Raw genomic sequence first — 24834 nt, forward strand, 5'->3', positions numbered from 1 at the left:
GTGATAGTAATGAAGTTCATACAACCAGTTTGAAATTCTTAAAGGAAGCCCTGTTTAATACACATTCAACATACCTTATATACTGAAAATACCACATTCTGACATGTATTCATCAATGCATATACCTGATTCTGACATGTAGTCATCAAAGTTGTCCAAGCCATCCGCATTTCTCCTGATCTTTTTTCCAGCCAGCACATTCTTCCCAGTGCGTCTATCAAATAAACATCAGGTTATATATCTTATCTATAGATCTTAACATTCGTTTAATTATATAGATTAGTCTAGGCTAAGCCAAAATAAAAAAATAACACATTTTAAGATATATTTTGACAAACATGCAACATGATATATATCTGTAGTGTTCATGTTCCAAAAAAAATATTTCAATTAATATACAAATACTATTACCGGTATATATAATTCAACGAGTTAAAATATTTATTTTAATTTTGGCAGATTTTTCAAACATATATACCGTTAAAAAAAAAATTAAATATTTTTTGTGTAAACATTTCTTTAACACCAGTTCTAATATACACAACAATTTATAAATATCAAACATTTACCGGTAAGAGAAATTTGGAAAACCATGAACATGGTCTGCATCAAGTATTTCAATAAAATAAATAGGTTTCAAACAAAGCTGACACTTGATGGTGCCAGTGATAAGGTTAAACTGCCATACCTTCCAATATGTTTTTTCAAAGGGTTGAGTCTGTGTCCTCTTGAGTAGGATGAAGTCATCTGAAAGTGTAAACAGAATACTAAGTTAACAAACAAGGCCAAAATTGTCAAAAGAATGTGAACAATATTACTAACAAGAGCTGTCACAGAGACAGCGAGCTCGACTATTCCGACGCTTTTCAGTGTAAGGATTGAAAGGTTTTGGCGAAACATGGCTCACTGTAAAATTAGATTAGATTTCAATGCAATACATGATGTATTTGACGAGATATTAACATAAATGTTACATGCAAAATTTTAACCAGAATTTCTAAGTCCAATAATAAAGGGCCATTTTTTGCAAAATAAAGTTATCTAACTTGGTTATTCAAGTAGGTTGGGTGGTTGAGTACCATTGTATAAAGTCTCAATGCAATATATGAAGTAGTTGCTGGTATATTAACCTTTGCGTGCATACATGCAAAACAGGTAACGAGAATTTCTAAGTCGCATAATAAAGGGGCAAAAATGATATAATATGCAAGACAGAGTTATCTTTTCTGATTTATTAAGAAGGTTGAATGGTTGGGAGCCTGTGTATAAAGTCTTTATGATTTATTCGAATATGTCGAATAAAAAAGGGCAATAATTTGAATTTAATGCAAACTAGAGAACTTTATCTTATTTGGTTATTTAAGTAGATTGGATTGTTGAGTACCATTGTATAAAGTCTCAATGCAATACATCAAGTAGCTGCTGAGATATTAACCTATCTATGCTTACATGCAAAACCTTCACCAGAATTTCTAAGTTGAATAATAAAGGGCAATTATTTGCATTAAATGCAAACTAGAGTTATCTAACTTGTTTAATTTAGTAGGTTGGATGGTTGAGTACCATTGTATAAAGTATTAATGCAATACATCAAGTAGTTGCTGAGATATTAACCTATCTGTGCTTACATGCAAAACCTTAACCAGAATTTCTAAGTCAAATAATAAAGGGCATTTTTTTTTGCATTAAATGCAAACTAGAGTTATCTAACTTGTTGATTTAGTAGGTTGGATGGTTGAGTACCATTGTATAAAGTCTTAATGCAATACATCAAGTAGTTGCTGAGATATTAACCTATTTGTGCTTACATGCAAAACCTTAACCAGAATTTCTAAGTCAAATAATAAAGGGCAATTATTTGCATTAAATTTTAATAAGTGTTATCTAACTTCATTAATTTAGTAGGTTAGATAGTTGGAAATACATAGATCTAAAGTTCCAACGCAATACATGATGTATTCACTGAGATAATGACTTAAAGGTGCTTACATGCAAAACCTTAAACAAGGTGTGACACCAACGCCGCTGCCGCCGATGCTTGGGTGAGTAGAATAGCTCTCCTTATTCTTCGAATAGTCAAGCTAAAAGCTAAAAAACTCCATTAATTTTCTAATTCAATTCATTTATTTTTTTAAGTAACTGACTTGTTAAGTGGTTCAAGGTGATTTGAGCCAAAAGCAAGAGTTGTCATGGTATGTGAAGAATGCCCTCTACATTAACCTTTGAACAATGTCAGTACTTACATATAAAGGGAAGAAAAACACACTAAATAATGAAAAAAAATTATGCTTTCATTACTGAAACTTTTTATTTTAGGTTGTGTTGCTTAGTTGTTTTAACTTGTTAATAGTTTTCTTAAATGTCTAAGACTGACAGTCGCCACAATAATAAGCTTTCAAGAAAATGTTTAAATCACTTTGACATTTGTTATTTGTTTCTGTAAGGCAGAAGTACATTTGATTTACTCCTGTAGGCTGTAGCCAAAACATAATATTAAACAAACTGTTACATACATGTATTGAAAAGATCTGGGTAACACATATCCAACGTAGCTGAAAATGTTCGAAACTCAATCAAATTTGGCAGTATAACCATTGCTTTCAAAGAAAAATATGAAAAATAAAATGGTTTTTGCCAGTGATGTGGATTTCTTGTACATTTTTTCCTGAATAAATGTTTCGAAATTGGTTTTTCTTTGTGGAACCTGCCACGCAGATACAGTGATCTCCCTTAGCATTACAAACTGTGCTGAGTGTCTGTATTCTATCAACATTCTAAATTAGTCTTATTCTAAGGATTATCATCGGAGATATTTTACTTCATAATGAATTTATAAAAATCAAAAACGTTTAAAAGGAACATCCCAACGCTTATAAGTGTAGAAATGGCATTGAAACAAATGATGATCATACTTTTCCTGAAAGTCTGCAATTTTAGATAGATTTTATCACGTCTTAAACGTGTATGCAAGCTATTTAAGGGAGATTTGACAGACAGATCAGACAACCGTGATACAAATTTCAGTGGTTCATAACATCTGTTTAAAAGAAAAATTGGCATCATCACATAAAATAATATACTCTCTTGAAAAGGTATCATCATTATTTCCATTACATTCTGAAATGAATGATAAGATGTGCTGCGTGAAGGATACAAAAAGATTCTTTGCGCTGAGATCTTTATGAAAAAGCTTGTATGTGGATGTCTTGACCCTATAAAGTACAAAAATCATCAAAAGACAATGACTAGCCTAGGTGTACCTTAAACTGACAGCGATGGGTGTAATGCACTTAAAATTTCAGTTCATTTTTTTCATTTCTTTACATGTTCTTATATAACTTGTAACATTCATTATCAGAAAAGCATGACCATTTTGTTAAAGACTGAGTATAAATCATTTCCCATCATCTCTCAATACAAACGCAGATCACTATACAAAACGTCATGTAATTTCGTGACTACATTACAAATATATGCAGATATTGTGAGAATATTGGTGATCTTAAGAAAAAAGAACCTTATTTATATTTTGAGGTCGACATTTTTCAATATTATTTATATTTAGAAATTGAACTCATCAAAAGTTAATGTAATGACAGATGCAGCCACGAAGTAGCGATCCGACGATCGTGCCCAATGCAAACAGTGATTACTTTGAAGTTTTCTTATAAAAGGTGAATAGAGTTACTTTTTATTTCTATATCAAGTATTTCGTACCGTTCATGCAAGACTAGTCTGATGCTCTGAGAGGTTGCATGCGAAGTTGCAAACGAAACTTTTGTTTACATTCTGGATTCTGACGGACCGCCGCGGCATTTCAAATAAAAACTTCCGGTTTATATAAGATGTGTTTTGATTGGACAAAAATACTCCATCAACCAATCAAGACACCGTTAACAACATTTTACATCGGTGCATAAGCAAATTGATCAGAAGAAATAAGTCTCATAACCTGGACATAGTTATTTTTGTGATTGTTATTTTTTATTGTGTGTTATGACTGTTCCATTGTTATTATGTTATGACTATTGATTTTCTTGAAATGAAAATATTTTGATAACACCTGAGCTTAGATGCATATTGACTGTAAGTGTACAGTATTATTGACAACAAGTATACATGTACAGTATTTATTTGGATTAATCTGCATGTTTCAATTTGTTGTAGGTTCGTGGTTAAATGGCCAATGCTTTCGTGTTGTAATGATTTTTTTTTAAAAGACCACCTTGCGAGTTGCAGGTCAAAACGTCCGTATGTCAAAACGCCCCAACAGACAACACTTAGCTACAGTAATGCCTGTTTAAGGAACTTTCATCATTTGGATTTGACATTTATTCATTGGCGCCTAAACAAAAAATTGTCAAAGGCTCTGAAGCAGCTGTTTTATGGACTAATACTGCTAGGATTAAAGGTGTTGAGGAACTAACCAGCCATTGACATTGATAAATACTAAAAAACTCAAAGACCTAAAAAGGGCTAATAAAATTTGAGGACTATGTTGATCATGGTTGATACAAACATTGTGAGAATTCAGTGAATAACAACACCAAATGCTTTTTGCCATTCATACTTGGTGGAATGGCAGAATGGTTAGCAAAACAGACTCTGAATCAGAGGGCCCTGGGTTCCATCCCAATTAGAGCTTTTTCAATGATAGCACTAGTTATAACCCAGGAATGGTAAATGGTTCTTTATCACATGTACAAAGCACATTTTAAAAACTCATTAAACAGCCTCTTCATATTTAGCAAACAGTGAAACCCATTGGATTTTTAACCAAAAGTTTATCAGTATAAATTTTTGCCTTAAATAAACTTAGATATATATAAACATCAATTTTAGAATTTGAAAGTGTTCATACGCCACAGTATGATGTAAAACTGTCTCAGCCAATACAAATTATATCAGCTTTGCTGTATCCAGCTATAATTGAAAGTAATGAAAATAAAATATTGTTCATGTATCATTATATATTTTCTAGTTTATACCTTAATAAATTACATATATATTATTATTATTCAATAGTTAATCGTAATACTTCTTCTGATTTTTTACTATACATTCCATATTTCTGGAGGCTTTGCCAGGGGAGAGAACAAGGGTTTTTTGACAATAGCCCAGAGGATTTTTAACTTGTCCTATATCAATATCTCGTACATCATGTGTCATATTTTTGTAAGGCTTTCCAGGGATACTGTCATAAATTGCTCTCTCGCTGAATTTTTAATGAAACCACATCTTGAGTAAATATATTATACAAAGTAATCTACATGTAGTCTTCATTTTTCCCAATCAACTTGATTGCGGTTGTAAAATACAGCATGCGAGTCGGTCACTTGCGAGTAAGTTATTGGTTCCAATTTCAAAATCAAATAAGTCTTAACTGTGAGAGCACACTAGTTTAAACAATTCATTGAAAGACATAAGTATTGGGATTCAAATTATCCATATAAAAGGCTTTGTCATTTCAAATATAGTAAACAAAAATCATTTTGACATGAAATTATTTGGACTAGTAGAGAACCATCTTGACATAGTCCAATTAATTGACTAACCTGTTTAACTTGGAAGACACTATGCAGGTGTTATGGTAGACCTTGGTTTGTGCCAACTTGTATATTTGTTCTCTTCCAGAACTACTTTTAGGTGTTGGAATTACAGAATAGAAAGAAGGATTTTTTTTACGTAATTATAACTTTTCAGGATCCCTGTAACAAGTAGCTGATGCCATGAGTGGAGCCCAGCTTGTGAAGCGGTTGCACGTGTTGGGCTATCCAGGGGCAGACTCGCTAGAACCCCAGGCTCTTGACTGGATGTTTGAGAATGATGCACTGTCACCATTATTACACTGGTTCTGTACCAGTATCAATACATCCAATGTTCTCTCTGACAAACAGCTGAATGAGTAAGTCATTATGACCCTGAAAAACTGAAAACCTCTTTCAGATTTACTGGGAAATTATCCCTGTTGTAACAAGGAATTATGATACTGGACAGTTTCATGGATAAGCTGTATTTCTCTCGGCACTAATACAAATATTTTAGGCCCTCATAATTGATAAATCCAGATATCTTTTTATTAATCAGCTTCTTGCTTTTCACTTTCAAATAGATTCATATAAAAAAGAATATTTTATAAGGGTGGGGCGGCAATTATGACCATTGAGCTTGTGCATCTGAAGTGGCCAAAATTAGCACAAACCCGAAACTGGTAAACACTGTTTCTCAATAAGTAAATCCATTAGGAGAATAAAACAATGAATTTTCTTACTTTGAGACAAACAATATATTTTATATTATGTTTATTCTGAAATGTTTCCTAATGCTGAAACGAGAATTTCGAATGCATTGCGTGTAAGGTTTGGTAGATATTTTGGATTTGCCAACACCACTACACTAAAGCAAATGAGCTAACTTTAAATTTCCGTTATATTGACATCTAACATTCAAGTAGTGAATTTAGAATGCAATATAATCACATATGTTATATAGATACCCTTTATTTTGCAAACAGTGTCATGTTCTGTCCGAAGGATTGAAATTGATAATATTTGTGTATAAGTTGGTTGTTGTATATATTTTTTTTAGATGGCTCTATTTCTAAAAAACCTTTGTTTTAATAACACCAGAAATATCTTCAGGCGTTCATTCGTGAAAACTAATTATTATACTATTCCAAAATTAAACAACATTATTTTGCTTATTTGCGAATCTGTTTAGTAATACATACAAGGTTGTTTAATATTCAATTATGATGCATGTCATCACAAATGGTAGTAAAGAAAAAGCAGTGATTCGGTAACGGAAATTTATTAGCAAACATTTCAAAAACATGTACCAAAATTATACTTAATTTCAGGTTATTTCAATTTTATTGTATACATATCAATTGAAAATAATTAAAAACCAATTGTTTATTGTCTGTTTTAGGGAAAAAAAATCAGATTTCAAACTATTTAGCAATAATCAGGATGTTAAATGCAGTTTTAACTGTATCAATGTACATAAATCATGGATATGTTCTATCATTTGTCCAGTTTAATACTTAGTTTTATTTACAAAAGGCTTTTTTTATGTCATATAAAAACTATAAATGTAAACCATACCTTACAATATTTGTGCTTAAATATCCATTAGTAACGGAAATTTATGAAAAAGTAACGGACATTTTGATATGTTTGATTAGTTCATTCTAAGATAAATGAATGAACTAAAGAGTTTATCTTTAACATCCATTTGAATCTACTCTTATTTTGCCACACATAAAAGTGTTACTTTGAGTATAACACACAATATAGTATATTTGCAATCAACGTAACTGTTAACATGTAACACAACTTGTTTTTCTTCAACAATGTCTTGTAAAATTATGTACTGATTTCATTTCTGAAACTGTTGGAGAATCAAATCAACAACCCCATCTCCTAATTTAAACATTCTTCTAGACTTTCCGGTAGCAACTGGTGGCTCAAGTTTACATAAAATGTCAATGTGTTTGAGCCAAATGATATCTTTCTGTCTTGGCCACTGAAACAGCTGTTTCTTCTTTTCCATAAAGTCAATTTCGATTTCATTTTCATCTTTGTCATTAACTTTGCCAACGAACCAGGTTCCATCATATACAGCTGCAACAAATTCACCAATCTCATAGCTTTCTTCTGCAACCTTCTCTGTCTCGCTGGTTATTTCAGCAGTAACTTGAACATGTTCGTTTGAATGATTAACTTCTCCCTCAATGACCACAGTGTCTTGAGTTTTCGCAGCTCTCCAAGTGTCACACATGTTGCCCCTAAGACACTCTTTACAATAACAACTTACATCTCTGGTCAGTATCTTCGAACTACCTTGACCTATCACGGCATGTATTTTCATAGTTCCCTTTACCGGCCTCAGGACCTTCCTAGAGATGATTGTGTCTTTTGTTTTGCAGAGTGTTTTGGAAACAATCGTAGAAACTCTGAGCATCCTGTATTATTGTTTTTCCGCATCGTATTGCTTCGTCTGCCATTCTCTTGCATGTTCCACCTAGCCCGTCACAAGGCCCTTTGCCATGCCCACTTTCAAAATAATTCCATCGGGCACTACATCCATAAACACATTCATGGTTTGATATAAAATCAAATATGTATTTATTGCGATATTGACTCGAAGGGGAATCGCTCCAATAGTGGATGGTGATAAGCTTGTCATCAATCTTTTTCAGTTCAGGTATTATGTCATCAATGAAAGTGACGACTGTTGACGCTTTGTGAGCCATTTCATCCGAAACTGTTATGTAACTTTTAGGAGTCAGTTCGCCGGTTTCCAGTCTCCATTGGATGTAGTGTTACAGCCGTCTGATTGAAATATGCACTTTGCACCTCTTCCAAAGAACGGCACGAATAATTCTCAGCAAAATCGACTTGAACTATCATTTCGTGTGGTGGTAGATTTTGTTTCAAGTGTCTTATCTGCTCATATTGAGTGTTCATTCTTTTCACGTGTTCATCAAAGTCTACCATCTGGGTGTCAAAATGGGAGATGAACTTATCTTTGCTCATAATAGTTTCAACAATTCGGGTAATTGATTTCTTCTTTCCCCTTTCTTCTACCTCAACTCTTGTCCATTGGCTTATGGGAATTGTTTCACATAGTTTCGTTTCCATGCTTTCATGTGTTGGCATGTCTTTGGCAACTCTTTCTGGATTTAATGGTAAATCCATTCCTGCTCTACGCAGCGCTTTCACAGCTAGGGCAGCATTAGTATGCTTTGTGCACAAACAGGACAATCTACTAGTAAATGCTGTCTTGTATATGTATTTTGGGCGACACCTGCAGAATGACGAGAGTGACATTTTTGTGTCAGGGTTTTCCGATCTGAACTTGTTAAACAAATTGTGCAGGTAATCAGTGAGAATATGTACTTGAACTTTTTCTCCCTTTTTGACCCTTTTGGCATCATTCTTGCCTGGTTGTGTCCTACTGTTATCTTCACGCTTGAGGAACTCAACTACATCACTCTTGTATTTCTGTAGTCGACTTGACCTTCTACTGGTTCTAATTTGGTGGTTTTTAGTGATACTCCGGCTTAACTGATGCCTGCACAATCCTGTTTTATCTGACAAATGCTTGATGAATTTATATTTTTTCACTATTTTTCCAGATACTACTCTGTGCAGTGCTTTCAATTTACTCATAGGTGTAGCTTTCTTAGTTTCCTTGATTTCTTTAGCCAGGACATGTCCAAATAATAGGGATTTTTTTAGCTTTTCCCTCTGGAATTTATCAAGTTTTGCATCTTTCATTTCTTTTTCTGTTTCCTTGTTTGGTGTCATCTCTGCATTTGCTTGACCTGTGTTAAGACGCACTTTAAGCCTTTGTAATGAACGTTGGGTGGATCGATATTTTCGGAAAAGCTTGTCCCTTTCTTGTTCAAGCATTCTCACGCGGGAAGTGGCTAATGACTTGTCTCTTTTCCAACGCTTCAACGCACCCTTTCTTTTCCCTCTATCTCTGTTTGAAAAATCCATTCTGACTAACATTCTCCCTCGCTCATTTGTTGTATCATGTTCGTCACTCTCATATCCACTTGTCTCTTGTGTTGAATTTCTGGCACGCTCAGCTCTTTTCTTCTGATAATATCGCCGTAGATTTTGTCTATTTCTGCGATTCCGTTCCTCCCTGTCATTTTCAGATAGTGACGACGAAGGAACATAACTCCTGTTTTTCCTGTCCCTCTCCCTTCTCAGATAGTCAGAATTATTCTTTTCTTTCAACCTTTGGCGATATTCTCTCTGAATTTCAGCCCTACTCTTCACCATCCTTGCAATTAAACAATCTGTAAAATATAAAATTTCCGTTACCAAAACATGAAATTTTCGTTACCAGGAATACGTTCACAAATGCCCTACAGTATATGGTATATGCTACAAAAACAAGATAGTTTACAAACATCTATGATATCATGTGGGCATTTAGATATACAAATATTTCATTTATCACATTTCCGTAGTTACGGTAAGATGCTCTTTAGTGTACCCATATACTTACAAAAATAATAATAATCATTAAGCTCTAGCTATCGTAGTTAAACATGACTATTTTGGGCAAGTGATGTTGCAAACTTGCATACATATTAGCTTTGTTGTTGCATGAATTAATTTCAAATTAATTTATACAGCTGTAAAGACAATATTCTCCAATTGACTAAGAGACCGAAGGGAACATGTGAAACCAAATTTCCGTTACTGTCATGTAACGGAAATTTTATGTATTTCAGACGGCTCTTAGTAAACCCTACACAAATATGAGGTACTTTATTTTGTGTCAAGTGGTCAATTGATATCATTTATTGAGCTTCATGCAAACACAATATTGTAAAATGGTGTTAAATGTTTAACTCAATAGAAATAGAAACATGTACTTACCAACCAAATCTTCAAAATCTGTATATACTCAATACATGTTCCGTGCGTACTCCCAATGACATTGAAACAAAATGGCTGAACAACAAAAGACATGACGCCACTTAAATACGTCATCATTCCAGGTAACCTTAATTTATTGTCAATTAAATGTTTTTGGTATCGGAAATTTTGGTCACGGAAATTTTTTATTATTCTAAATACATGTCTGATACGTTTAAAAACAGTTTAAATAACATTTTAAACAGTAAACATATGTTGTCAATGTGGCAACTACTGAATACAATAATAATTGTATTGTCTCTTAATAGAGTTATTGGTCAAATTTAGGTAACGGATATTTTGTCAATTTACTTTCGAGTTTTCCATTTAAAAGAAGACTAATGAAATATGAAGCAGACGATGCTGGCATCCATTTGGGTTGATGTTGTTTTATATGCTTATAGATTGAATTACTCAATTGTACATTCTCATAGGTATTGTCGTGGTTTATCTGATATTGAACAAGATACTAAATTGCAGTAACGGCAATTTTATTGGATTCAAAAAATTCAGCGACAGAAGTGTCAGTAAGGATTTCAAACTGTATAAACATATACATGATTAAAAAAACATGTTTACAGTAAGCAGATATATATGGTTTGGTTAACAAACTCAAAATTTTGTTTTTTTAGTTACTCTGAACCTTAAAATCGACTCTGCAAACTTACATTATATCAATAGCGACAGTCACGGAAATTTAGATTTTCATAGTTTGTAAACATTTTTTTTGCTGAGTTCGTATTGAGTATAAGTGAATAGTTTGTTTCTATACATTACAGATATAAACAATCAAAATTAACACACAACAAAATTATTTACACGCAATGTTGTCTATTATTATCGCTTGGACAGTTGATGGACTTACTTATTGAGATACAGTGTAAAATGCTATTTGGTCTTGTTCAAATTCTGGATTTTATATAGTAGGGCTTGTTTGTTTTTTTCATGTCAATCACTAGTGTTAACATTCTGGCTTGTTTCAGTCAAAAGTCTTAATATCGATGACTGCATCTAACATTGCAAACTGTGTAAACCATACACTGTTTTAATTAGGTATGGGAAAAAAAATCAATTTAGGGATATTTCCCATTGTAAAATTTACTAAAATAAACTCTATACAAATAGAAAGCAAATGCACTTGTAGCATATTTTATAATATAGCATATACAAAAATAAAGAGTCAGTCTTTTGTTTAGGGTCTGTTTTGAACAGTCGTAGAAATATTCTTTAATTTTTCAGGTACGCAGCCCTGTCAAATTCAGGGGAGGTAGTACTGAAAGGGAGGCAACTTGAGGAAGCTCTCAGTAGTCTGGACTTTAGTAAAGATGAAACTGCCTCTGAAGAGAGTCTCAAGTTTGTATATTCAAAAAATTATTTACACTCAACATTCATTTGATGAATAAATAAAACATTGATATTTAAGCAATTATGCTTTCAGTTACAATGAGTTATTATGTCTTCCCCATGTTTTGGGAGACATATTGTTTTTGCTCGAGTTGTAGGTCCATCTGTCTGTTATCACATATCTCTTGAACTGCTTGAAGGATTTAGAAATAAACTACTCATGGATGTTTACCAGACTTAGACCTCAGAGCACATGTTGCAACAAGTTTGGTTCAGGGTCAAGGTCACACTAACGGGTCAAAGGGCATATGACTACATTTCGTGTCCGCTAAATATCTCTAAGCGCTTGAAGAATTTTTAAATTACTCACCACAAATGTTCACCATATTGAGATGATGTGTAGAGCTCATGTAACAACCAGCTAGGTTTAAGGTCAAGGTCACACTTAGAGGTTACACTTAGAGGTCAATATGGACTATATTTTGTGTAGGCTCCATTTCTCTTGAACTGCTTGAAGGATTTTGAAAGAACTTGCCACAAATGTTCACCATATTGAGATGACGTTACACTTTGAGGTCAAAGGTCATATGACTATATTCAGCATGTTGTGACCAAGATTTCATATGTTAGAACCTCTTTAAAATATCTAAAAAAAAATACTTTAAAAGCTCACTGAGATCATCTTACACTTTTAGGAGTATCACAGTATGTATCATACACAAACTAGTGCAATTTTGTTGTTTTGAAACATTTTTGATTATTCAACACATCAACTTAGATATTGTTATTGATGAAGTCAACAAGGATGAAATGTGTGTACCAAAATTTGAAATAAATGTGATAATAGGTTATTGCAAATATTGTGAATTATTCATCATTTTGTTTGAGAAGTTAGTATGCTGCTAGCTTATTTAATACATGTAACTTTGCAGGGAGGAGGTTGAGCAGTTGGAATCCTCTCTCCGATGTTACCAGCAACAGAAACATAGGCTTGCAAAACGTCGGAACACGCTCAGGTAGCGCACATTTGGGTCATCTTATCAGCACACATCTCGTACATAGTTAACAGCTTTATTGGTCTGGGAGTATTCATCACGACTTTAATGGCTCTAGTTCTACCATTGTAATTGATCAAATACAGAATCTTATGAGGTTTACATAATACATTTAAAATTAGTGAATACTGCTTAATGTACATTTTATTGGTAGAAAAATAATTAAAATTGTTTTAGAATATATGTGTTGTCATTAAATCAATCACATTTCTATTCTTCTTATTAACGCAGCAATCTGCAGATGACTGCCTCCCAGCGTCTGTCTCGACTTGGTCATGTGAAGTCACGGGCAGAACAGGAGTACAAGGCTGCTGTTGGCAAAACACACACTGCTAACACACAAGTATAAGATGTTTATTATTTTTCCTTGGATTTCCACAGAAACCTGTTTTAACATGGATTTATACAAGACATATATAAGTGTGTTTTTAAACTCAATACAGTTCAAATGAATGAAAGTTTTCAGAAAAACTAGGCGTTTGTGGATTAATTTTCACCTTTTTTTTGTGTCACCAGTGAATCATGGCTGATAATTTTGCGTTGTCCAGCTTATACTGCATTACAGTCTCATTTCCAATCAATAACCTTTTAATTTATTGTAGTCATCTTACCTGGTATGCTTGTTGGTCAGGGTCAGTAGATAATCTCTATTGATTTTGGGGTCAGAGGTTAAGATCAGGGTGATCTATTTGATAGAAAAATTGTGGGAGCATTTGTTACTGATTAATAACTTTTGAATGACTTGGTGTATATTATGTCAAAGTTAAAGACTAGACTTAATGTAGATGACCCTTCATTCACTCAATTCAGGTTATTCCAACATTTTGTACAGGAAACAGGATTTGGCATGTTCGGAAGATGTAAAGGAATGAAGCTGTTATTCCCATTATCAGTGAATGTTATAATGTACTGACTGAAATTTCTAACGTTCTAGGTCAATATCCATTTAGCTACATACATTTGTAATTTCTTTCTGCAGATGGATGACAGCCTGGAGCTGGTTGGGCAGGCCGTTGGCGACCTCAGCCTTCTCTACCGGCCGCCAGCCAATAGGTCGGGCGACACCTCCCTCCGGCCCACAGGAAATGCGTCCCTCAATGCTACACAGGCTGGGCTCTCCTTCAACACTTCACACAATGCAACAACAAATACAGCCATGGTGTGTTAATTCTCTAATTTGTGTAAACATAAGAGGTTGGAAAAAATGAAAAATTAAGAAATTAATGCTTTATATTCTTGCCTCATCTCTTTTGTTGTTTGGTTGTTTTAGCTCCATATTACTGACATTTTCTGTTCTATTTCATTTATATCCTTACATGAATCTATCACATACAACAAAGGTCAGCCTCTTAAAGCTGCACTCTCACAGATATACCGTTTTGACCACTTTTTTATTTTTTGTCTTGGAAAGAGCAAATTTTTGCGTGAACTTCTTCAAACCAATGATATAAGATTGCTGACAAAAAATTAGATCGTAGTTTTTCATATTTCCATTCAAAAATTAATGTTTTATGGCTTAAACCGTTACCAACGGTTTAAGAAAAATGCATAAAACATCATTTTTTTTACTTAAATATAAAAATCTGCAATCCAATTTTTTGTCAACAGTCTTATATAACTGGTTTCCATGGATTTTTGCCAAAAATGGCTCGTTCCAAGACAAAAAATAAAAAAGTGGTCAAAACATTCAATCTGTGAGAGTGCAGCTTTAATTTTTCTAAGTTGAATCTTTTTTTGAAATGAAAGTTTATCAAAACATACAGTTAATCAAGTGAGTGTGTCTGAATTAACATGGACACTTTTTCACTTGATGAAACTATTTTAAAATTTATATTGTTGTTTTGTTATGAAATGAGAATGAGAAGTACACATGGAAGTCCTTTGTGTGTTTTTCAGACTGCTATACCGTGCATGTTCTTGTCGCAGACACCAGTACAACAATACCACAGTGCGGAGGAGACCTACACCACACAACTCACTGCATACACCAAGAAACAGTTCTTCCAGGTTACACATTAAACTTCCTGGCCATGACTCCAGCATTAATATTTAATGAGATATTTCAAAAGTGATAAATAGCTTTGGTTCATATATATATATTTAGGGGGTCCTTGTACAAATTTGAAACTTTATAGAACTGCAGGTTTATTAATAGTGGCATTTTGGAATCATGTATTAAAAATTGACAATTAAAACAAAGATTGATATAAACAAATCTATTTTTAGCTTATTTGGTTTTGGGAGAGAAAAAATAAGATATAGTATTGTCATACTGTTGGTGTTGTTGGCAGCAGAAGCAGCAGCACAGTCATGCAAAAACAATACTTATAAATACATTCAAGAAGCTTAATACATGAAACTTGTATGAATGTAGCAAATGACAATGTACATATGTAGGAAATTCCATAGCTCTGGCATTATCTTGAAATGGCCCTGATTAATTGCAACAAATGGACAAGCATTGGCTTTGGTATGCAGTTGTTTATGGTCATTGGTTAATTTGTATTATAGCAGAAATAAAACCCATATGAATATAATTCTCAGTCAATGTGCAGGACTGCGACAAGTTTGCCAAAATACTAGTATGTGTATTTCAGGGTATAGCAGAGATGGCGTCATGTGGTGGGGACTCTAGGTTTGAGATTCTGGAGGTCAGTGACCCGGATAGTCTTCTAGTACGCGGGGAGAGAGAGGACGTCAACATGCAAGACTGCCGAGAACTGGCCAGGCTCCAGAAACTGTATGTTTAACTTGACTGTTCATAAAAATACTTAATCAATTTGTAATTGACAAATTTGAATCTGATTAAGAGCAAAATCTCTTTTATTATAGATTTTCTGTGCAAAAGTGACATTTTGGTTTAAATATATAAACATGCACTACGAAGTTGAATGTAAAACTTTATTTGGAAAATATCCTGTTTCATCCAGTTATGCCAAGAGTGAGACTGAGCGTATAAAAGCAACATGTGAGATGACTCGACTGAAGGGCCAGTTGGAGAGCGCTAAAGGAATCCTGTCCTCTCTTGACTCTGGGACGTTCTGTAACGATGGCATGAAAAACAAGTACGTGCCTTATATAATAAGGCAGACTATAACAGGTCATTTGTAGCATCTGATTTCTATTCCCTCGCCATAGTGTGTGAGATGAATAAAGGAATGCCCTCTGTTGTCCTTATTTCTGTCTGTACGCCCTTCCTTTGTAGCATTTTCATGTTTGGTCCATATCTCCTACACTCATTGAAGGGTAATTCGAATAAGTTCAGGTAAAATTTTACCTTTCTCCTAGTCCTACCTACAGTAAGGATATTGGATCATGTGTGTTGTACTCATGAAGGCGATAGGCATTTTTTACGGAGCCTCTATATTGGGGGAATGGAATTATTGGTCACTATTTCTTTAAACATCAATAGGTATGATATTTGTCTGTCAAACTTTGAAGGAAGAGACTGGAGGAGCATTATGATGTGCCCTTCAGGGAGGGCTGTACCCCTTCTGGTCCAGGTACTTAATGGAGTCCCCATTAATCTCTTTACATCTCCCGCATGACATTTTTCAGAGAAAGGCTGGAGAAGTTGCGCGGAATGCTTGGAACAGTACACCAGGAGTTTTCTGCCCTTGGGGAGGGTGATGTGCCGCGCCTGGTACAAGAATGTCGAGAGTCCAAGGTTATACGGGTCCTCACAGGGGACTATAACCTTAAACTAGCCAGGCAGGACTACTTCACGGCAAACCAGGAGAAGGTACAGTTGTGTTCAATTATGGTAGAAGGAATATATAGATATTTATATCATATATATGTACTTTTTTGCACTCGCCTTGTGGTTTTATGCAGAAAATTGCTTTTAAATATTCCCATCTCCTTTTATGGTGAAATCGTTTTCAATTTAGGAACTTTTGTTGTTAGGGCAAACTATTGATTTAAGATCCTTACAAATAAAGTATTTTTTTCATATTATATGGGCGAACAGAGCAGTTGTCATTTGCAGCTGCTAAATGCATGTGTATATAATTTGATGCAGTTTCTCTTGCTTCAATGTTTGCATGCTTCATGTAGCTTTCTTTGCCATTGTAGGTGATAAGACACCTGGTAGTGCAGCGTTCCCGTAATGAGTTCCTGACGATGGCGCTTGAAGTGGAGTTACGGGCTCATCGGGAGATTCACCACATCCTCACCTCACTGTACGCACAGCTCAGTTCCCAATTCCAGTTATGGCAGGCTAGGATGGTATGTATTTATATGATAACTATATCCCTTTAAATACACCCCATTCTCACCTCACTCTGCACGATTCAAATCCCAATTCCAGCTATGGCAGGCTAGGATAGTATGTATTTATATATGATGACTACCGTATATCCCTTTAAATACACCACAATCTCGCCTCACTCTAAGTACAGCTCAGCTCCTAACATCAGCCATGGTGTGCTAGGAGTGTATGCGAAGTTTACAGTGTATGAAAATATACTTCTGAATAAATTGGTCAGTATTCAAATTCAAGTTTTTTTTTCCTATTCATGATTAATTTATTTTAAAAAAATGCTGACCATGTTAAATATACAAGAAGGCAGCATGTTTGAAGGATAGACATAATGAACAATAACTGTTACACTAATGCCCTGTTAGAAATACAAGTGATACCCATTATCTTGTTTATATTTAATTCCTTATAACATTCTGTATGCTTTTCCTCAAGGGTGTGATGTCAGACAGTGCCCTGACCCCGGCCCGACACAAGCGGGAAACGGTAGACTCACGGGACAAAAGCATTGCCAGGCTCTATCACATGCTGGGTGTGTTGCATTTATTTTTACTAGGGATGCAAAGGAATGACAAAATTTATATTCGAATATTCAGTATTTTTTTCCATCGGATTTTTTAATGCTCGAAAATAACAAAATGAATCTAAGACGTTGTTGTAAACTATTACTTTTCACTATAGTAATAGCCAGGGCCTTTGAACCCTTCTTTGCCCTTCTCTGAGAGTCCCCATTTTCGGTGAAAATCAAACAAATAGCAATATATTTTTTAACAAACCAAAAACGAAATTGAATAATTTCAATTCCATTGCATTCTCATTTTTAAAGAAGGCGTAGATAGACCGCCAAAATCTGTAAATTTCTGGTTGAATAACGTTTATTCTTCAACAGAGGGTCGTTAATATCCGTAGCACCACAATAGCTGAAAGGCGTATATGATTTTCAATACTCTTTATTACGTCGCAATCTTGCTTTGGGATTTACGGTTACTAAATATTACTATGGAAAAAAACCCAGAACAATTGGGAACTAGTATTATTTAGTGAAAACATATGTGGATTTCGACTTATCTACTTTCAACAATACAGGAAATAAATCCTTAAAAGCTATACTATACATTTACATTTTAAAGCACGAAAGTTGTTTCACAACATGCAAAACAGTTTATAGCAGATATTTAGTGTAAGGTCTTTAAATTGTAACTATGGTCATTTAAACGTACTGAAAATCATTTAAACTGGTTTGATGTCACTTGTTCTTGTAAAGTTATGGGAACTGTTTATATTTTCCAATGATGGGCCCCTAATTGACATATGAAGTGTGTGCAGTGTCGTCCCATTCACACCTCTGGAATTAGCGGCCAATAGTAAAAACAAGCCAAACAAACTTAAATTATTTTTCATTACAAAGTTTATAGATTAAATTTCCTAATCAATGATCAATGTTTTATCTTAAGGGCTTAAAGTACATGTTCATCATTGCGAGGTAAAATACATATTACTGATCTTACCTTTTACTGTTAGCAATTCCCTTTTTAGCTCACCTGTCACGTAGTGACAAGGTGAGCTTTTGTGATCACTCTTCGTCCGTCGTCCGTCCGTCCGTCCGTCCGTCCGTTCACAATTGCTTGTGAACACAATAGAGGTCACAATTTTGACCTAATCTTTATGAAACTTGGTCAGACTGATCATCTCTATAAAATTTAGGTCAAGTTCGATATTGGGTCATCTGGGGTCAAAAACTAGGTCACTAGGTCAATTAGTAGAAAAACCTTGTGAACACAATAGAGGTCACAATTTTAGCCTAATCTCAATGCAACTTGGTCAGAATGGTCATCTCTATAAAATCTAGGTCAAGTTCGATATTGGGTCATCCGCGGTCAATAATTAGGTCACTAGGTCAATTAGTAGAAAAACCTTGTGAACACAATAGAGGTCACAATTTTAGCCTAATCTCAATGCAACTTGGTCAGAATGATCATCTCTATAAAATGTAGGTCAAGTTCGATATTGGGTCATCCGCGGTCAACAACTAGGTCACTAGGTCAATTAGTACAAAAACCTTGTGAACACAATAGAGGTCACAATTTTAGCCTAATCTCAATGCAACTTGGTCAGAATAATCATCTCTATAAAATCTAGGTCAAGTTCGATATTGGGTCATCCGCAGTCAATAACTAGGTCACTAGGTCAATTATTAGAAAAACCTTATGAACACAACAGAGGTCACAATTTTGACCTAATCTTTATGAAACTTGGTCAGACTGATCATCTCTATGAAATCTAGGTCAAGTTCGATATTGGGTCATCTGGGGTCAAAAACTAGGTCAGTAGGTCAATTAGTAGAAAATACCTTGTTAACACATTAGAGGTCACAATTTTAGCCTAATCTCAATGCAACTTGGTCAGAATGATCATCTCTATAAAATCTAGGTCAAGTTCGATATTGGGTCATCCACGGTCAATAACTAGGTCACTAGGTCAATTAGTAGAAAAACCTTGTGAACACAATAGAGGTCACAATTTTAGCCTAATCTCAATGCAAATTGGTCAGAATGATCATCGCTGTAAAATGTAGGTCAAGTTTGATATTGGGTCATTCACGGTCAATAACTAGGTCACTAGGTCAATTAGTACAAAAACCTTGTGAACACAATAGAGGTCACAATTTTAGCCTAATCTCAATGACACTTGGTCAGAATGATCATCTCTATAAAATCTAGGTCAAGTTCGATATTGGGTCATCCGCGGTCAATAACTAGGTCACTAGGTCAATTAGTACAAAAACCTTGTGAACACAATAGAGGTCACAATTTTAGGCTAATCTTAATGCAACTTGGTCAGAATGATCATCTCTATAAAATCTGGGTCAAGTTCGATATTGGGTCATATGCAGTCAATAACTAGGTCACTAGGTCAATTATTAGAAAAACCTTGTGAACAAAATAGAGGTCACAATTTTAGCCTTATCTTAATGAAACTTGGTCAGAATGATCATCTTAACATAAGCTAGGTCAAGTTCCATATTGGGTCAACCCAGGTCAAAAACTAGGTCACTAGGTCAATTAGTAGAAAAACCTTGTGAACACAATAGAGGTCACAATTTTAGCCTAATCTCAATGCAACTTGGTCAGAATGATCATCTCTATAAAATGTAGGTCAAGTTCGATATTGGGTCATCCGCGGTCAACAACTAGGTCACTAGGTCAATTAGTAGAAAAACCTTGTGAACACAATAGAGGTCACAATTTTAGCCTAATCTCAATGCAAGTTGGTCAGAATAATCATCTCTATAAAATCTAGGTCAAGTTCGATATTGGGTCATCCGCAGTCAATAACTAGGTCACTAGGTCAATTATTAGAAAAACCTTGTGAACACAACAGAGGTCACAATTTTGACCTAATCTTTATGAAACTTGGTCAGACTGATCATCTCTATGAAATCTAGGTCAAGTTCGATATTGGGTCATCTGGGGTCAAAAACTAGGTCAGTAGGTCAATTAGTAGAAATACCTTGTGAACACATTAGAGGTCACAATTTTAGCCTAATCTCAATGCAACTTGGTCAGAATGATCATCTCTATAAAATTTAGGTCAAGTTCGATATTGGGTCATCCGCGGTCAATAACTAGGTCACTAGGTCAATTAGTAGAAAAACCTTGTGAACACAATAGAGGTCACAATTTTAGCCTAATCTCAATGCAACTTGGTCAGAATGATCATCGCTATAAATTGTAGGTCAAGTTTGATATTGGGTCATTCACGGTCAATAACTAGGTCACTAGGTCAATTAGTAGAAAAACCTTGTGAACACAATAGAGGTCACAATTTTAGCCTAATCTCAATGCAACTTGGTCAGAATGATCATCTCTATAAAATGTAGGTCAAGTTCGATATTGGGTCATCTGCGGTCAATAACTAGGTCACTAGGTCAATTAGTACAAAAACCTTGTGAACACAATAGAGGTCACAATTTTAGGCTAATCTTAATGCAACTTGGTCAGAATGATCATCTCTATAAAATCTGGGTCAAGTTCGATATTGGGTCATACGCAGTCAATAACTAGGTCACTAGGTCAATTATTAGAAAAACCTTGTGAACAAAATAGAGGTCACAATTTTAGCCTTATCTTAATGAAACTTGGTCAGAATGATCATCTTAACATAAGCTAGGTCAAGTTCCATATTGGGTCAACCCAGGTCAAAAACTAGGTCACTAGGTCAATTAGTAGAAAAACCTTGTGAACACAATAGAGGTCACAATTTTAGGTTTAACTCAATTCAACTTGGTCAGAATGATCAGCTCTAGAAAAATATAGGTCAAGTTCGATATTGGGTCATTCGCGGTCAATAACTAGGTCACTAGGTCAATTAGTATAAAAACCTTGTGAACACAATAGAGGTCACAACTTAAGCCTAATCTAAATGTAACTTGGTCAGAATGATCATCTCTATAAAATCTAGGTCAAGTTCGATATTGGGTCATTTACCGTCAATAACTAGGTCAATAGGTCAATTAGTAGAAAAACCTTGTGAACACAATAGAGGTCACAATTTTAGCCTAATGTTAATGCAACTTGGTCAGAATGATCATCTCTATAAAATCTGGGTCATGTTCGATATTGGGTCATCCGCAGTCAATAACTAGGTCACTAGGTCAGATATTAGAAAAACCTTATGAACACAATAGAGGTCACAATTTTAGCCTAATCTTTATGAAACTTGGTCAGACTGATCATCTTTATAAAATCTAGGTCAAGTTCCACATTGGGTCATCCGCGGTCAATAACTAGGTCACTAGGTCAGATAGTAAAAAAACCTTGTGAACACAATAGAGGTCACAATTTTAGCCTAATCTTAATGAAACTTGGTCAGAATGATCATCTAAACATAAGCTAGGTCAAGTTCCATATTGGGTCAACCCAGGTCAAAAACTATGTCACTAGGTAAATTAGTAGAAAAACCTTGTGAACACAATAGAGGTCACAATTTTAGGCTTATCTCAATTCAACTTGGTCAGAATGATCATCTCTAGAACAATATAGGTCAAGTTCGATATTGGGTCATTCGCGGTCAATAACTAGGTCACTAGGTCAATTAGTAGAAAAACCTTGTGAACACAACAGAGGTCACAACTTAAGCCTAATCTTAATGTTACTTGGTCAGAATGATCATCTCTATAAAATCTAGGTCAAGTTCGATATTGGGTCAATTACCGTCAATAACTTATAATAGGTCAGAATGTTCACTTTATTTAGCAAAGCTACAGGTGAGCGATACAGGGCCATCATGGCCCTCTTGTTTTATCATTATATCCGTGTTTATACCCTGTCCATTTAAAATGTATAAAAAATATCAATGTTGTGCTTGGATGACCTTGGCTGTGACCTTTCGACATATTTCCTTGTTTTTGAAGCTTTAGCAATAAAATTTGGACCATATGTACAGTTTTGAAAACAAATGTAAATGTTGTGCTTGGATGACCTGAACCACTTCAACGTTTGACAATAGTCAATTATAATTTAATCCCTAGTTGCAATGCCATAAACCAATAAACTCATTACTACTCACACTTTATTTGTTGGTGTGGAGGTAATGTTCCCATTTAGGGAAACTGATTTTTAAACATGTAAATATATGCATGTTGATAGATATAAATATATCATATGCATGTTTTTTGACATTTCAATATGACGAATATGTTTTATATCATTCAATTATTGCTTCTTATTTCAGATGACAGTTCAGACAGAGCAGGAAGCCAACTCTTCCTGACATATGATGTGCTGGTGGAGAATGCCCGCACCCTCCGTCACCGACATGACCAGCTCACACGCACTCTTAACACCACCAACTCAGGGGATGCGGACCACCTCCATCTACTGTAAGAAAAATATTGTTTCAATTCCAAATGTAATTTGGTAGTTCAATTACCATTATAAAATATCTTATTTATTTGTAAGTTATACGTTATAGTCTATCTGTATTGTAGTTAATGCATGCTATTGAGTATTTGTTATAGGGGCATAATCAGCAAGTTGGCTAATCAATCAGCAATCAACATTTAGTTGGACATTAAAAATGCAATGTAGAGCTTGTTTGTCATTCAGCAAGACATAAAGGGCGAATTAAACAATTACAATGTCAGAATTTGAAATTATGAATGTCAGGCTGAACGTCAAGCTCAATGCCAAGCTAGTATGACATATGGATTGAAATTTTAAATGTAGAGCTGAATGTTGGTTGCTGATAGAGAGCAATTTAACGCACCCATTGGACACTGGTATTGAGTGCACACATTTATATACAATTTGGTTGACGGCTCTTTATGTGGTGAAAATGCTTTATAATTTATTAAAAAACCTATTTGGCTTTTGTTACTTGAGCCTCATATACTCTGAGTTCATAAGTCCAGTATACCATTCTAATCTCAGAAGAAGTAGTAGAGGAAAGTTGCATGACTGACATATTTCCAGATATAAGAACATAGCGTATGATAAAGGACCAATGGTTGTCCGGTTAGCACAGTGGTTAGCGCACTTGCTTCTCACCAAGGCAACCCTGGTTCGATTCTCGGCCTGGGCGCATGTGAGTTTGGTTTGCAGTCACCAAGCCGGACAAGTGGGTTTTCTCCGGGTACTCAGGTTTCCCCTAAAACACAAGACCACACTCTCGCGCAACATTGTGCCAATGAGAGTGACTTAGTATAAGCTAGCATAGCTTTCTTTACAGTTATAGTAAAATATGTAACGTTTAAAAAAGGACCGATGGATTTCATAATGGTTTTTCTTTGTACATAAAGAGGTCAGTGAAGACTGTATTCCAAGTCCACCACGGCCAGTTGCACCCTATCTCTCATGGCTGCGACCTCAATTATTCACATGGGCAACCTTCTCGAAACGTGTCTCTAACTCTCTTTTTTCTTCCTTCAGGGAGCGCTCAGTGAGTCAGTGTGAAGACCTGCTGTATTCAGAGTCCAGCACTGCCAGTGGAGCCCCACCCCTCACACCCCGCCCCCTTCAACAGGCCATTATCCAGCTTGGAGACCTTCTTAAGCAACTAGAACAAAACATCCTCAACCTTGTTAAGGATATTGATCAGAAGAAAAAGGTGCAATCTCAATATCTTTCATATTTAATTTGCATGGGCTTTTAGTCTGCATTTTAGGAAGTAAAGTTTTAAAAGTTCAAACTTTCAAGGTTTTTCGCACTGAATATGGACAGTCTAAATCTATATCTGTATGACTCTTGAAGTTTGTTTTTTTTATTTCCAGCTGCTAAAGAGTGATCCTTTACTAGCAAGGGAGCGTAAACTCTTTACATATTTCTTCACAAATCCTGCAAAACTACAGCAGACCCTAGAGGACATCTCCAACAGACTGCAGGCTAAAACACACATGGACAAATCCTGATACTATATCATAGCTTGAATATAATTACTATTTATACATTAAGGCTTGTGTTCAGAATGTAAAAGAACATTTAAATTAAACATGATGGTTCTCTGATCAAAACATGTACAATGTACATGTTTGTACATAGCATCCCAAAATGGCAGTTTTTTTATTCAAAGAAATTGTCGAGTGTATACTTGTTATGTAATGTGTCACTAAAACATTTGCATTTTAAAGGGTTGCTTCTGCATACATTGGGGCACGATTTATTGAGTTGTGGTGTAAAGTGAAGTTTTGAGTCTGTTAGAATTGTTATTTGCCAAATAAAGCTGCAAAACA

At 34.9% G+C, this 24834-nt stretch overlaps 2 protein-coding genes across 4 annotated transcripts in view; one reads left to right on the top strand and one right to left on the bottom strand.

Moving 5' to 3' along the window:
• LOC128212981 (telomere-associated protein RIF1-like) overlaps window positions 1-3833 on the bottom strand; it is a 16550-nt gene extending 12717 nt beyond the window's left edge. The window contains exons 1-3 of one of the 2 annotated variants that reach the window (XM_052918426.1): window positions 3787-3829; window positions 689-747; window positions 126-214 (exon numbers count right to left, since the gene is read on the bottom strand). In XM_052918426.1, coding sequence (XP_052774386.1) covers window positions 126-214; window positions 689-747; window positions 3787-3816 — 178 coding nt within the window. In that variant the 5' untranslated portion in view covers window positions 3817-3829. Of the gene's footprint in view, window positions 1-125; window positions 215-688; window positions 748-3717 lie in introns of both variants that reach the window. The other variant, XM_052918427.1, reaches the window with a different exon arrangement.
• LOC128212984 (HAUS augmin-like complex subunit 3) lies at window positions 1875-24834 on the top strand. 2 transcript variants are annotated; one of them, XM_052918432.1, is made up of 15 exons: window positions 1875-2042; window positions 5704-5905; window positions 11685-11798; window positions 12722-12805; window positions 13076-13187; window positions 13824-14003; window positions 14741-14851; window positions 15442-15584; window positions 15775-15909; window positions 16403-16586; window positions 16919-17071; window positions 17541-17637; window positions 22839-22986; window positions 24035-24212; window positions 24376-24834. In XM_052918432.1, the coding sequence occupies exons 2-15, from the start codon at window positions 5730-5732 to the stop codon at window positions 24511-24513; spliced, it is 1953 nt and encodes a 650-aa protein (XP_052774392.1). In that variant the 5' UTR covers window positions 1875-2042; window positions 5704-5729; the 3' UTR covers window positions 24514-24834. The 2 variants fall into 2 exon arrangements, with proteins under 2 accessions (XP_052774392.1, XP_052774391.1); XM_052918431.1 differs by lacking the exon at window positions 1875-2042 and adding an exon at window positions 3919-4086.

The sequence above is a fragment of the Mya arenaria genome, chromosome 13 (assembly GCF_026914265.1).
Source record: "Mya arenaria isolate MELC-2E11 chromosome 13, ASM2691426v1".
NCBI classification, from domain to species: Eukaryota; Metazoa; Mollusca; class Bivalvia; order Myida; family Myidae; genus Mya; species Mya arenaria.